General features: G+C 47.2%; 2 protein-coding genes across 14 annotated transcripts in view; one reads left to right on the top strand and one right to left on the bottom strand.

Annotated features, from left to right (window-relative positions):
• Positions 1–3,892: 3,892 nt before the first annotated feature.
• LOC121597565 (protein adenylyltransferase Fic-like) lies at positions 3,893–6,623 on the bottom strand. The gene is given in 3 exon segments (XM_041923404.1): positions 3,893–4,500; positions 4,577–5,558; positions 5,561–6,623. Coding segments are annotated over 3 exon segments (1,662 nt in total). The 5' UTR covers positions 6,240–6,623; the 3' UTR covers positions 3,893–4,499.
• A 1,588-nt stretch (positions 6,624–8,211) lies between these two features.
• The window catches only part of LOC121595407 (serine-rich adhesin for platelets-like), a 70,298-nt gene continuing 62,458 nt past the window's right edge, over positions 8,212–16,051 (top strand). For 4 of the 13 annotated variants that reach the window (XM_041919354.1, XM_041919366.1, XM_041919365.1 and 1 more), the window contains exon 1: positions 8,213–8,826. The gene's annotated coding sequence lies outside the window, so the exon portion shown is untranslated. Of the gene's footprint in view, positions 8,827–16,051 lie in introns of all 13 variants that reach the window. The other 9 variants (XR_006005158.1, XM_041919362.1, XM_041919352.1 and 6 more) reach the window with 6 other exon arrangements.

Raw genomic sequence — 16,051 nt, 5'->3', positions numbered from 1 at the left:
GCACGTCGTCCGTCACGAGGATGTACTTGAGCGTGTCGACCGTCGGGTAGAGGGTGGTGATCGCCTTCTGCGCCTCCTGCTCGACCGGCTGCTCCTTCAGCTGCCGCTTCTTCAGCCGCTCGATGTGCTTCTGCTCGCGTATCCGCTGCACGTCCCACTTCTTCCGGCGCCGCTCGTCGATCTCGAGCTTGGTGTGGCGCTTCGAGTACGCCTCGTCGCTGATGTTCTCGCGGGAAGGTTCGCTGGCCGATACGGACTCATCCTCACCACCGCCCGGTGGATCACACCCACCCGCCGGATCGTCCCCGTCGTCCTCGATCACCGTCCAGGACGGTATCTCCAGCTCGGCCGCCTCGTTCGACAGCAGCTTCTCGATCTCCGCCGTCACCGCGTCGTCCTTCCAGCTGCCGCTAACGTACTGCTTCTGCGTCACCATGTACGCGGCGGTTGACTTGCAGTTGCGCCTGGCCGCCACACTCCCGTCGGACGAGTTGCCCGAAGGGCAGTGCAGCGTGGGATTGAACTGGCGTGGCATGCGCGGATTACCCCCTCTGCTACGCCCCACGCCCTCCCGCCCATTCTCGCCACCACCTTCGGTCGGAGCTTCCCTGCTACAGCCGGCATACGGCATCGTTTCCAGCGCACCTTTCGGTTTGATGTCACCTCGGGCGGACACTTGGGAGGATTCCGCTGTGTGCTCTCGCTTTATCTCCGCCTTCCGGTCCGCTATCACCTGCTTGCAATCATCGTCCACTGGTTGCTGGTGCTGGTGCGTCGCCGCCTCACCACCGACCGTACTGCTCTCGACGAAGGGAACGTTCACCTCCAGCCCCGCACCATTCGGCTGCCCTTGCTGGGACGAGTCTTGCGATTCCTGGCGGTACGCTTGCGATTCCTGCGAGTCCTGCGAATCCTGCGAGTCGCGCGAATCTTGCGACGATTGCTGCGATTCGGGCGAGTCGGTTTCCATCGTTACCTCGACGGCACCGTCGTCGATCATCACCATCGGCGTGTCGTCGTAGTTGGCTGGATCGTCGCTCACGTACTGTGCCGGACTAGTGGCACCCTCGTCCTCCTCTTCCTCCTCCTCCTCCTCGTCCTCCTCGGCCATACCGTTCGACTGGTAACCACCCTCTTCCTCCTCCTCATCCATTTCTTCCGTCTTCATACCAACAAAGTGTTCTTGTAACGTGTGTTGTTGTTGCTGCTGTTGTTGTTGTTGAAGCATGTATTGTTGTTGCTGCTGCTGTTGCTGTTGTTCTTGCTGTTGAAGGTACAAATCGTTAACCACTTGCACATCATCGCTATCATGCTCCTCGTCTTGCTGCTGTTGCTGTAGCTGTTGTTGTTGTTGCTGCTGCTGCTGCTGATCTTCGTAATCATGATTCATCGGGGGCGAGAGAGATTCATCATCGTCCGATTTGGAATAATTTAGAAAGATTTCCCCATCCACCTCATTATTATCCGTGCGAAAATCTTCCTCATCCTCGCCATTGTTCTCCTCCCCATCTTCATCCTCTTCATCGTCATCCACGTTGTAGAACGGCGATTGGTTCGGATCGTTCTGCAGCACTATCTCGTCCGGCAGCTCCTCCTTCGCCGGCGATACGGTGCTGCTTACCTCCGGGTTGCGTATCGGCAGACAGGGCGCACCGAACAGCGGCCCACCGTCCGCCACGCTCGACGACACGAACGGGGGCGACGAGGAGGATTTCAGAATGATCGTACGCATCCGCCCATTCTCCATCTGGCTGCGTATGGTTAGCGGGGAGACGGTGCCCTCCTGCTTCGGTGCCGGCTGTTGCATTACCAGCTGCTGCTGCACATCGCCCGGCAGGGCGAGCCCGTTCTGCTGCAGCTGCATCATCATCAGCGAGACGCGCCGATTCGCCAGCTCGAGCTGATGCTTCAGCACCTCGTTCTCGTCCTTCAGGCGGATGATCATCTTGTCCTTGTTCAGTATCTGGTCGCCCTGCTCCTGTATGAGATCGAGATGGAGCAGCAGGATGGATTGGAGCTGCTTCACCTCGTTCATCGCAACGAGCGCTTCCGCCATGCCCGAACCATTGTTGTCGTCGCCCGGATCGTCACCCTGCTGGTCGTCCGTCACCACTCCACTGTCCGAGGGAATGTTGTCCAGATCCTCGGCATCCTCATCCTCCTCATCGTCGTCGCCGTCCTCCTCGTCGTATTCGCTGTCGTCCGGGTTGACCAGCCGCTCGTCGTTCCCGCTCTGCGACCCGTAGTCGTACACATCGTTTACAAAGCCGGCCTCGGCTTCGTTTTCACCGGCTGCTTCTTCCCCTTCCGTTTGCGACTCGTTGCTCTGCTCCTCCCTACCGTACAACGGTGGCGGATCGGGTTCCGTTTCGTCGTCCTCCATCATGAGCGTTTCGTCCTCCATCGAGGGCACCGGCGAGGACGGTGCCGGCGACGAAGGCACCGATGACGACGGGACCGGCGACGACGGTCTCGGCGATGCCGGCTGCGGTGACGATGGCAACGGTGAGGACGGTGACGGGGAGTACTGCGACGGGGACGATTGCTGGTACTGATCGTCGCTCGTACTCGACTCCCGGACCGAGGGCTTGGGCACGGCCCGCGGACTAGCCGCCGTCGCCACCGCCACCGTCGTTTGTGCCGTGGCCGTGGCCGACGTGGTGACGGTGGCGGTGGTGCTCGGCGAAGTCGCCGCTACCGTCGCTGTGGTCGAGTTGCAGTAGACGTGATCGTCCATCGTGTCCATCATGTTGATGGCGCTGGCGGAGCTGGCACCCATGTTTGCCGGCCACCAAGAAACATGTACGCCCTGCCGCCCGACCCCAAAGCAGCACAGATCGTCGCCAACAGCGGACACGCACGTGGATGTAAACAAATGCGGGCGGCGGGTAGCGCGCAAACACGCACTGGCCCGGGCGGATGCGTGCGGGCGGAACTTACGGCACACGGACACGGATTCACAGCACGGGCACGGTGCATCGGGCGCGATGCATCGGCGGAGAAAACATTACAAACAACGAGGCGCACTTTGCCGCACACGCACACGCAAAACAAGCCAAAAGCGTTTTCTTCTCTTCCAGCAAGCGACGCAAAACAACGCAGTAAAATCCGTTGACGTTGAACTGTCAGTCGGGTGCGTTGACAGGTGGATAGAGGGAGCATTCAAAGGACATGATAAAAAGAATTTAAAAAATACTTATGTTTTAAAAATGTGTTTTTATTGTCATAAACACTTCAAAATATAAATTTTGTGTTATAAAATAAGTTTTATGTTAATTTATTTATATTTTTTGTACGATATTACTAAAATATTACAAATATAGTCGTTATTATTGCAGTTTTTAGGTCACTGTTTCAAGTCTTTTTCAACGTGGTAATATTTATTAAAATTGTTTTTATCACAATCGTATGCATTTAAGATACAAATTTTGTTAACATCTGTTGTTAAATATGCATTAAGAAAAAAATATCAAAAACTCATGTGGATTCATCGATCTCCCGCTGTGCAGATTTTGAGCCGGTTTCGACAGGTTTAAAGGGCGTGGTTAAGCGATTGGAAAATATTTCAAATAATAAATAAAATATATAACACAGAAAAATCTCCTTTTCATATGATTTAGCTTAAAAATAAACTGATTTCCATCAATAGATCTATATATATCTGGTAGCGCAATTGAAAACACAAAATAAAGAACTTAATCCCTCTTTCAAATATCTGGGTAGCGAGCCCTGCCTTAGAAACATTTTAAATTTTCTAGAATAATCTTCCGCCTTCATAATTCGCCTTTCTAATTACATTTTCCTGCTAAAAATGATCTTATCCCATACGTATTCGGTTATATATTCTTCGAAAGCTTTTGATGATTATGAACAAATATTTAAAACCCCATTTAAATAACTGAACCCAACCAATTTGAAAATGATGTTTAAAATTTGCTAGTTTATTGTACACTTTGAATTTACCAACTTTATAGTATGTATCTTTTAAAAAAAATCACAGTATCACAAAAAATAGGACTCACATTTGTAGTTTCGATTGACTATTTGAGTGCGCTTGTGGAGGACTACGAAGATAATCTTTGCTAATCCCCTTTCTCTGTGCGTTTTGGTTTGGGGATGCTGCGAGTATATGTTTTTTATCATCTTCCTTTTCTCGCAGACCGCAGATTTCCCGGAGACGATGACGATCACATGAGTGGTACACCATTTCACATTCTGATGATCATCATCACCGTAATAATTGAACTATTTTTGTTTTAATTCTTTGTAGGTAGAAGGTAACGACAAGAAGACGATTTGTTTAAAACCAGGCAATAATTTAACAAGCTTAATAGTATAAATAGACAGCATTTTAAATACGAGTGCAAATATAACAAAACTATGTACACATTAAAACACATCACACACATTCACCACACGCGTGCGCTAAGTATGGGACGGTGGTGTTGGTGTGCAGCACCGAGAGCCACTGTTCCAGCCAGGGCTACCGGCAGCCAATATCTGTGAAAAGAAAGGCAAAGAAATGCATGTCGTTAGTGAAAGGGTTCGTCGTCTGCAACTTTTCGTTTCCACCTACCAAATAACGCCTATCCGTATCGCATCCCCCGAGCCGCTCCCAACATCGTCCCCCTCCTCCCCCCCTAAGCTGTTGAAGATCAGCGGCAAACCCTCCATGCTTTCCTGCGCCAGCAGCGGCACCGGATGGGACAGCTCGCTCGTAGCCCACAGATACAGATCGAGCGTCCGCTCCGTACAATCCGCAATGAACCGCACAAACGGACGGATGTCACCCTCGTTGGCCAGCTGCAAAAAGTTGTAATACTTGTGGCGATGCTGCTTCTGTATAATGACGGGCGGATAGCCGGCCCGCATTAGCAGCGTGTTCATTAGCAAACGCGACGTACGCCCATTGCCATCGCTGAACGGGTGTATGTGCACCAGCTTGTAGTGTGCCATGGCCGCATACTTGACCGGGTGCATCAGAAACACCTGCTCCGAGTTGAGCCAATTCTCGAACCGTCCCATCAGAATGGCCAAATCACCCGGCCCGGGCGGTATGTGCCCACCGACGTACACCTGCGTGCGCCGAAACTCGCCACCCTCGATCGGGTCCACGTGTCCGAGCACTCGCCGGTGTATCTCGAGGATGTCCTTCAGCGTAATGTAATCGTTTTTGTTCACCAGCGTCGCATTGATGTACTTTAGGGCCGCATCTAGGCCGAGAATCTCGTTATGCTCGTCGATGCTCTTGCCATCGACGGCCATGCGCGTTTCCAGTATGGAGCGGGTCTGCGCCAAGCTCATCGTGTTGCCCTCGATGCCGACCGAATGGTAGATGTGCTGTATGTACGCTTCCTTTTCCGCCCGCTTCAGCGCCATGTTGGACGAGTGCACCGAGCTGAGGGCGTCGCGCTTCCGGTCCAGCGCCTCGAACCGCTTTGCATCCATCTGCTCCACGATCTGGGCCGTTCGCTCCCGGTTGGCCAACGCCTCCGTGTAGTACGGGTTGACCGTGAGCGCTTGCGTGTAGTACTGGTCGGCCGACACCACGTCCTGCGGTTGTGCTCCAGGAACTCGCCGTACTTGGTCAGGATTTCTGGATGCCGTGGCGAGAGGGCCAGCGCATGCTGGAACAACCTGAGCGCTTTATCGTCCTTGCCAAGCTGCTTCATTTCGAGCGCCATTTTAAGCGACCCGAGCGCTTCCTGCTCGTTCGTGAGTGTATCCTGCTGTTCCTCGGCCGTTTTCGTTTTGCCCCTGGTTATGACCGGCAGGTACGGTTCCATTACGCGCGTCTCATCCGCCAACCTTAGCAGCGACTCATCCGGCAGATGGCGCGGAGCGTACAGTGCCCGGCCACCGTCGGAACCGACGCGCCGCAGCGAACCCGGCGCCGATCTCGGCCGGTGGGGCGAGGACGGTACAAAGTCCAGCAGGGTAAGCATCAGCAGGGAGAACAGCACCCCGCTGGCAAAGATGGTGATAACATGGCACTTGGACGGTCGCAGGTGCTGCCATCGTTGTTGTTGTTGTTCCTTGGCGGGATCCGGGATCGTTCCACTTCCGGAGCGCTTCGTGCGGCGATAGGGTGTGGACTGTTCGGACGAGGTGGAGCTTTTCCTTCGCTTCCTTTCACTTCCACTGCCCTTGGCGGAGGTGGCCGAGGCAGTGCCATTGGCGTTTGTTCCGAACGTGCCGTAGCAAAGCTCCAAACGCTTACGCTCGATGTCGAAAGTCATGGTTGTGCTGGTGATGATGCTGCCTGCATGCTACAATCACTGAATACTTTCGTTTACACTTTTTGTTTGTTAAATGCACCGAAATCGTTTACGTGTCCCTCTCCTACGTCCTTATCGCACGCAGTTTAGCTTTGGTTTGAATTTTCTCGCGCAATTTACCAGCTGATTAAACGCCTCCCCGCATTGACGTGGTGAATGTTTATGGTTGTTTTGACAGCTGCTGGTGTGCCATGTTTTTCCTGCTCTCCGCTGGGGCAAAGAACAATGGAATCAACGGGATGTGTGCTTAAGCCTAGGAATCGTTGTGCAAAAGGTGTTTTCTAAATGGAAATAGAATTTTTAGTTGAATAGCACAGGAAGGTACAATTTTGCGCGGAATGATTGTTTTGCAAGCATTTGATCCAGGTTCGAGGCATGTTTGGCAACACTGGAAATACAGCAAGCACAGCAAACCCATAGAACAGAAATGATGTTATTTGAGTCGTTACTGTAACGTTATTTTGCCATAATTTATGTTTTGCTCTGTTTCTGTAATTTTACTTTTGTAGGTGTTTCATCTTCTAACTCTGGCATATGGAAAATCAGACCTAAGTCTGATAGAACATAGGAGGATAAATTCTTTCTCGCCAAAGAAGAAGACGAAGAAGAACTCTAGCATATTCAAACTACTTTAATTGGTGGGCATCATTGCTTCGTAAATATCGTTGTTTAGGCTCGTGTCTACGAACATGTTGCGACAACAGTTATTAAATGGCAACATTTCTGGATTTTTCTGTTTATTTCAAAACTTTGCTCGTATTTGCTCACAAAAAGATTTTACAATTAAACTGAAAATATTGTTTATTCATTTTGTTATGCAAACAAGTCCGAAAATGTTTCTGCAACAGATAAACATTCAACAAATCGATTTGTTTCTCTTACATGAAAAATGTCCCCGCAATATAAGTTTAACAGATCGTCTATACGATTTGGCAACAAATGTTCCTACAACATTGTCATAGGCTCAGGCTTTGGGGCCATTTTGACATTATCTTGAGCTTATCGATAAACATTTCCAATTCGTTTTGATAAAAAAAGAACACAAATTTGTTACAATTTTTGCATGAAAATTGAGTCAAACCTAATTCTCATTTTGTTTGTCTACCAAATATAAGCGTTATTTTTTGGTTGTGATTTTTTTTTCATTATGGTCTTTTTTCGGTGTGTCTGGCAGCGGCCTAAAACTTTATTTTCGACTTGAAACCAAAAAAAAGTTGTTCAAAATGGTTCAGAAAGCACAGCTACAGTCTGAAATCACTGGTTGAACTTCGATTCCCAACCAAGTATTGAATATGTGCGTTTTAGTTGGCGAGTTTTCCATTGAAAGAAATTGTAAAAATTTTCTCGGAAAGCCTCGGAAATGTGATGTTGTTAATTTTTCAATAACCACTTTTCCATACCATTGCATGTTTTTTTTATTGAACTGTCAGCCAGCTAGCGAGGGTTCAGCTAAAAAGCATGCCAACTAAAAAGCGATCAACTATTGAATTCTGACTTTTCTCTCTCACTTTTTTTAACTTTTGCAAAATCAACGCGGGTCGAATTATAAAATCTTTATGGCTCTATGGAAATTTTGTTTTAACAACAATTGTATTGGATCCAGTTCGAATTTCGGTTCGTAAAAAATGCTCTTTATCTCACCACCTGATCTATTTTAAGTTTTAGAATTAATCATCTGATTAAAAGAGGCGAATGAGGTTAATCGGCTTAAAGTCCCTATAAAAGAAAACAAAAAAAACACCTGATCGATTAGGCCGCTGCCAGACACACCAAAAAAACACTATAACGAAAAATTGACAGAAGAAATATAACGCATTGTAACCCTCTTTTATTCGATCAATCGATTTCGGTCCACAGCCGCCCTGACGTCAGTTGCTATAAAAACGGCATTTTTGCTCTTTGGGTTACCGATTCAGCCCTCAGCAGCTTTTGAGTGAGCCTCGCAATCGTTGTCAAATGCCGTTTGCTCAGTTCGTTGTGTGTTCCGCGGCCAATGCAATCGGAGACGGGCAATCGAGTGCTTCTGTGCGTTTTGCGGACGATTTTCTGATTCCTCCCGCGTACCCAATTATCGCGCAAGCATTTTGAGTTTGATTCCGCTGTGAATGAGCAGATTCAATCCAATATCCATCGCACAGGTAACTGTCGTTAGCCACTCGAAAAAAAAAAAATCCCGTTCCCGGTGGTGAAGTGTGCAAAAAAGTCGAAATATCAAATACCCACCACCTCATCAAACACCCCGTTTTGTTGTGCGTGGTCGAGGAAAAGAGAAGGGTGTGAGAGCTGTGTGTTTCATCGCCTCGGTGAGCCTGTGTGCGTGTGTGAATGAGTGTGTATTTTTCTAGTGAAGCAAAAACAAATCCAAATCGCACAACTCATCACCGAACCCATCATCTGGTGGCCGTTTTCCACTTTCCTCGGAGAAAAAGCTTTTCCTTTGCGGCGGCCACCCATTGCGACAGTTTGGGTTGTTTCTAGCATTTTCCCGTGTGCCTCCTCGGTGCCTGCTGCGATACGCGTTTCTTCAGCCGTATATGTTCTCGAAAAGGTGCGTACGTGTGAGTGTATGTGTAACTGTGTGTGAGTGTGTGCGCGTTGACCACCAGTCTGCAAAAGCAGACAACACGGCCGTCACAAAGGGTGATAGAAGGAAAATTCCCCAGTCGCTGCTACCACCCCCCCCCCCCCCCTTTAGCAAGAGTGTGAGCGATAGATTTTTCCCAAAAGCAAAGAAAGCAACCCCTGACCCACCAACCTGTCTCTCACTCTGGGTTGACAGGGTTCGGGGTAGGGATTTTCGAACAGGGTGGAAAAATCCACCAAGATAAGAACGAAGAACGAAGGCCTAGAAGCGCTGTGTGTGTGTGTGTGTGTGTGTGTGTGTGTGTGTGTGTGTGTGTACGGTGCGCAGTATGTGAAAAAGTACGTCTTTTCCGCAGCCTCTTCTCGGTGTGCTGTGCACTTTTCCTTTTCTACAACCACATTACGACGCGAATGTCAAACAGGTCTCGTTGAATTTTGACAGTCGTCGTCGGTTCAAAACGTGAGCGAGAAAGAGAGCGAGCGAGCGAGCGAGAGGGTGAAAAAAAAAAACAAACCAAAATAAAGAAAAATCCCTAGTGCGTGTGAGTGTGTGTGCGTGTACGTTGCCATAAAGTGTGTATGTATATTCGTGCGTGTGTGTGTGTGTGTGTGTGTGCGTCTACGGAATTGTTCACTGAACATCGTCTTTTTGTTGTGATTTGTAGCGAAAACCTCCCCTACTCTCGGTCGTTCGAAAAAAAAAAGAATGTTTTCTGCACAGTTTCACGTTCAATGCGTTCGCTCGCTCTCATCACTCGCCCGCCGACGGTGGTTGTGTAATGTTGCAATTGTAAACCCCCATTACTACCACCCACAACAACAACAACAACGGTGCACAATGTTTGTTGGCGTTGGCTGCTGCGAACCACCATTTCGGCTGTGCCTGCTGATGATGCTGATCAGCTGCAATCAACCGACGAGAGTCGGCTAGTAGTTTTGTCTTCCCAATTCACTAATGGAGGCAGAGAAGCTTTCAAATCAAACGAGTAGTAGGAACAAGCCACGAACCCTACGTGCAGAGCGAAACAGAACGGCAAAGCCTTCGACGACGGCGGCGACGGTTACCATAACAACGGGCGAATAATCGAACAAAAAATTTGATTACCATCACAACAACAACAACAACAACAAATCTGCATTAGCAAAAAAGGAGTGAAAGAGAGAGAGCGAAAGAGCACAACGGGTAAGTGCATTTTATGGGGAGGCGAAAACAGCCTTGGCTTGTAGAATATCCAAGCAACCAGCCCCGCTTTTCCAATTCCACCCTATTCCCCATACACCGTACACAATACACAAACACAGCTGGAAAGGGCACACACACACACAGAGACGCACAAACACACAGGCAGGTCCAGTGGGGAGGGCTTTTCGCGAAAACCATTTATCGCTCAACAGCCAGTTATCGGTGCAATAACGAAATAACCAACCAAGCAAAAGGGGTGGAAGCAAAGAAGCACAAACGATCGTGGCGTGAAGGCAATGCACCACCGGACGGGCAAGGTAAACTAGTTGTGTAAACTAGCACTAGCAGCACCAGCAACAGTCGCCACTATCAACTGTGCTTTCCAGTGCTCAGACAGACACAGGCTAACAACAGCAGCACACACACACACCCGGGTGACGGCTCGAGCTAGTCGCGTAAACAATATTATATTGATGATAAATGATGTGTTGTGAGCACAGCCAGCATCCAAAAAGGGTTGTTTGGCAGGGGGTGGCGCCCAGTGAAAGCAAGATGTGGAAATTTCGGTACGTTATGTGTAGTAGGTGCGATGTAGAAACGATGTACAGTGGGTTCACTAAATTGATGATATTCTTCGTGCGTTTGTACAGGATAAAAGAGAGGCTATTTTTCGTTATTTATTGGTATCCTGAGAAAATGAGAGCGTCCGTTAGAGGCTGTTATTGCTGAAGAAAACTTCCTCAAATTGTGGCACTTTTGTCGCCTTTATTATCGTCCATCATTGTTTGACTTGGAATTGTGGTGTTTTTTTTAAACAATTTGTCCCAAATAGAATAAACAAAATGTGAGAATTTTCATTTTTAAATACTTTATCGATGCTCAGAAAGATTACCTTTCAAATGGCATCAAAGCATTAAGTCAAATTTGAGAACTGTCCACTCAAAAAAACTGCGAAAAAGTCAATTTAGTGGGCCACTGTATTTTTTGTATGTCCTTTTTTTTGCTGTGAAAATGATAAAGTATACGAGAGTGGATACGGTTTAGAGAAGAAGTTGTACCATACGAACAACAAAAGCACAAGGTTGCTTGGATGCTGCTACAGCGAAGAGCTGCAACGAGCGAACGCTTCTCTTTTTTGCCTCAGAGATGCAGCGGATAAGTGGAAAAGTTGTTAGAAGAAGGCAACGGGAACAGCATCTCCTTGGGGTTGGGCGAATATGCGGCGAAACAGCATAGGGAAAAAGAAGACGATTTTGCCAAGCAACAATTCATCTTGCACACACACACACACACACATACAACGACAAAAGAAACGACTGAAAAGCAGCTGAGCTACGATGAAGTCGTCTCCTCTGCGCAAACACTTGTTTTACGTAATGTCTGCGATTGCTCTTTCCCTTTCTCTCTTCTCTCTCCCTTTCTCTCTCTCTCTCTCTCTCTCCCTTTCTCTCTCTCTCTCTGCTTTTTTCTCTCTCTCTCTCTCTCTGCTGCTCGCGAAAAACAAATGTTGCATTTTGGTTGTCGCGCTCCCCCGCGAGACGCTTTGTTATGCTGCGGGAAGGGTAATTCATTTAGACGGGCGACACGACGCTGCCGGTGGCGCTTTGTCATTGTGTCGATGAGGCAAAGTTTTTAAAATGTTCGTTTTTATTTGTCCACACTGTAGTAGCAGTAGTGTGTGTGTGTCCTCGGAATGTCGAGTAGTTGAATTTTTCGCACAGACAAGTTTGAAAAAAAAAGACCCCTAGATTCCTCAATTATTCCGCGTGTTTCCGCGGTCGGTCGGCCGGCTTTGGAATGTTGTGTCTATTTTCTAAAAATATCACGCACACACACACACATACACCGGGGCGCGCAGTGTTCGACAGAAATGGTATTATGTGGCGCGGTTTTTGAATAATGGGGTTTGTGGTTTTTGGGTCGATTGATTTTGTTTTTGTATGTCACCTAGCGCGCGGAATATGATTTGAGTTTTTAAGGACAACACAAATTGAATTTACATACAACTATCGATTTTTCCCCCTCAATTTACTACTAGAAACGAAACTGAGAAGGGTAGAAGGGAAGGAATCTTATATTTAGACGCCTCTATTTATAATGCAAACTATTTCGGGGGACGCTAGACATTCGGAAACTTAAAAAAAAACTAATGCCCAATAAAACAAGACAAATGTACTGTTTCCCTTGCACCTGTGCCTTGTGCCATAACGGAAGTTGAACTGAAAGGCCAAATAGTTCTGCGTTACAATTCACATATTTTAGCATCGAGTAAAAGCCTAACTTGATATTCCTCATTTTGAAGGGAATTTGAATTGCATTTCTCATGTTAAAAGTTTCACTAATTACCTCTGAACTGCATAGTAGTATGGTCAAAAATGTTCTGTTTACTCGCTCAGAGACGATTGCTATTTGCTGCAATGTTTGGTCCTTCGTACCGGATCGCTTCATAAACATACAGCTTTGAAGGTTGGAGTGTTGTAATTGATTTTCCTGTTTTTATTTATTATTTATTCAATTTTCGTTCATGTTATTTTACTGTTCATACCAAATTGTAGACCAATGTTTTTATTGTTCCTGAATGAATCAGACTACAAAGTATTTAATGAAAGACATCTGGTCTAATGTACCAAGATACGAGAGAAGCGCTTCTCAGTCCAAATCAATTTGTAAAAATGTTTTCAAACAGCTTAAGAGCAAGTTTTCAATAGCTTAAGACAGAAGTGCATTTTCCTTCGGTCTCAAGTTGAAGGGACAGCCGAAGATATCGCTTTTCGTTTCTAGATGTGCTCTCTTCAAAATGCCACGCTTATCAACCGCACGCTAGCTGGTAGATTCAACCATTTCCACTCGTGGTTCCCATTACTTCCCGGTACACTGCTCATCCCATCTGTACGTTTTCTAACACCACAACCCACGACAGCACAATCGTCGTAGCACCGCCTTTGTGCAGCGTTTTCGGAAAAAAAAAATCAAAAGTCATTTCAACCCACACACGCCGGGTTTGCCTTTTTCCCGCCCCACTTACAGAGTGGAAACGACTCTCAAGTGGTTTCGCGCACGGCTGCAGCACGGAATGCAACAATCAACAACTACTGTTGGCGCTCTTGGTTTGCCTGGTGGAAAATGCTTTTTCCAAGCCATCTGCGCCTGGAACAAAGGGTTCTGAAAATTATGCGGCTCCCCCTACCTGCCAACTAACTTTGTATGTCTAAGGAATGCATTTCCGGCCCAGGCGGTTGCGGCGGTCCCTAGTTAAACAGTGTGCAACATGCACATGCACATGCACATTTTCGGTTTTGGGCGCTGTTTCCGTGTTTGCAAAGCTGAAGATAAGAAAAAAAAGGAAAAGGCACCATCCACACATAAGTTTGTGGTATGGAAAAAGTGGATTTAATATATTTCAACTTTTCACTTTTTTCTGCACAACACGCGGCGCTCGCACGGATGGTAGCTGTAATCGATTTTCCTTTCGCTACAATTTAATCATCTTTAGAGTGTGTGTTTAGATGCCACTGGGGAGGGAGCTTGAAAGGAATAATCATTTCCTCCGGGGTCTATGGGGGGGGGGGGGGGGGTAGTTTCCGGCGCCGAAGGGAGTCCCAGTTTCCAGTTTCGCAAACGAAAAGCGAACGATGGATGTGTCTTTCTGCTGTAGAAATGCAATAAAGAATAGACCACACAAACACGCACACAGCACAGTGAGAACCAGCTCCTGATGTGCTGCGGATGCCCTTTTCCGCTGTGCGAGTTAACAGGATTTCCATGGAAATTAAATCGGAGATGCCGAAGAGAGAGAGAGAGAGCTCGAACTATCCCTCGTCCCATTCCGGTTGAAATGTGTGTAACATCTTCGACAAAGGGCATCGAAACGGCGCCGAGCGAAAGGGAAGAGGAGGTGGAAGAAGGACAGTTCGTTGCACCGTTTATCAGTCAACTTCTACCAGCAACCTGCAGCAGTAGTCGTTGAACTCTCTTTTTCGCTCGCCGTTCGCTTTATTCATGCTTTCTCGTCTTAGCAGTTGAAAAACCACTTTCTTCGACTCGTCCTCCATTAGCAGCAGCAGCAGCACACACACACACACATGGTGGGCCCTACTATCACTGGACTGATTCCTTGGTGGTGTTAGCTTACAGACTGCATTCCCGGGCACTTTAGGGTGCAGTGCAAGCAAAATGGTGCAAGAGTGACACTCGGCATGGCGCTTTGACGACCGCGTCCGTACAGGTTCATAGCACTCTTGCGAAACACGGGCACCACCACCAGCCAGCCCGCCAGCCCCCTGCCCTGTTCGGCTTTGAACGGCAACACGATACCACCCGTCGTGTCCGTCCGTTGATTTGTCGTTAAGCGCCGTGGGAAATCGATCCCGCCGACGACTTCCCGACCGGAGCTTTTCACTCAAACACCACACACCGTGTGAAGGTTTGGGAAGAAGAAAGGTGCTTCTTGTGTGTGTATTAGATAAATGGTGGCAGGTTCGTTTTAGATACAATGTTTGATAAATGAACAAACAGCAGCTACCGTATTCTTTGATGATCCATTGAAGTGTGTCTTTGGATGCGTTTAAACTAACTTGAAAATGATTGCATCATTATATTAACAGATATTATAGCATTTTATCTCAAAATTAAAGGGGAAACTGAGCTAATTCACATGATTTTTGTATGTATTAGTTGATCTGGCCCGGTTGCAGGGTTATGCAAGATAATTTCGGGGGTATTTAATAACTTTAGGATGCGTGCAAAGGATGTTGGATAGGACGACGCAAATTTCAGATACCTTTTAACTCCCAGAGGCGGCCAACTAAAGTAGAACATCTTCATTCTTACTGTGCTGCTTCCTGGACAGGTCATAGTAGTGATGGGGAAAATGAAGTTTTCGTCGGAATCGATTCTGGATAGCTCCGAAGTTTTCTGAAAACGATTCCGGATAGTATGTCCGGAATCAGTTTCCGTAATCGGCTCCCGAATTGGCTCCGGCTTCAATTCCGGAATCGGAATTGACTCCGAAATCAGAATCGGCTTCGAAATCGGAATCAGTGTTGGCATCTCCATAAGAATAGGCGTTTGGGTTTTAATGATGTTACGCATTGATAACCTCAAAGAATCAAAGTGTACTTGTAAACGTTCCATTCTCATGGAGATTCCTGGACTGATGTTGCTTCTGAAACTTCTTATTTTAATTCAAGAACTGATTCTCATTCCGGCTCTGATTTCATTTCTGGAGTCAATCCTGACTTCGTAACCGGAGCAAATTGCGATTCCCAGCTCGAATTCGATGCCAGAGCTGACTCCGGAATCAGCTCCGGAGTCTGCTTTGAAATCGGCTCCGGAATAGGCTCCGGAATGGACGCCGGAGTTAACTCCGAAATAGAAATCAATTCCAGCATAGGAATCGGCTCCAGAATTGATTCCGAACACGGAATCGAAATCGGGTAGGTCCGATTCCAAGCTCCCACCAAGCTAGTTCATAGTACCATCCTTTGGAAAACTTTCCTCACCCGTCTTAGATGGCATTCTTCAGCTCTGTTTCAGATAAAAATTAGGCTCATATGTGGAAAAATCTCGAAAACCCACGGAAAAGCGTTGATCTATTGAATTCTGACAGTATTTTTTATCGTTTTTCTCCTTGCTTTACAGCACGGCCAGACAGGGTGAAAAATATAGCGAAATGAATTATTTGACAGGCGAAATATTTGACAGGTAAACATCCGCTTTAGAAAATCACTCAAAAAGACTATCATCTTCTTAAGCGGAACATTTGCCAATGGGAAGAAATGATGAATTTTTGAATGAAAATTAAAGAAATACTTAACATTAAAGTTTTTTAATGAATTTAGTTGCGATTTTGTAGGACTGACTATCCATACGTAGGACTGACTATCCTGCTATGGTAACAATAAGTCACTGAAAGCCAAGCTCTCTTCATTAGTGGGTACTCGCAGGCCTTGACCGACAGCGGTTGTTGTGCCAAAGAAGAAGAAGTTGCGATTTTGTACACGTTTTT

Source organism: Anopheles merus, chromosome 3R (assembly GCF_017562075.2).
Source record: "Anopheles merus strain MAF chromosome 3R, AmerM5.1, whole genome shotgun sequence".
Taxonomy (NCBI): domain Eukaryota; kingdom Metazoa; phylum Arthropoda; class Insecta; order Diptera; family Culicidae; genus Anopheles; species Anopheles merus.
The sequence above is the reverse complement of the archived record's forward strand: the minus strand, read 5'-3'. Positions and strand labels throughout refer to the sequence as shown.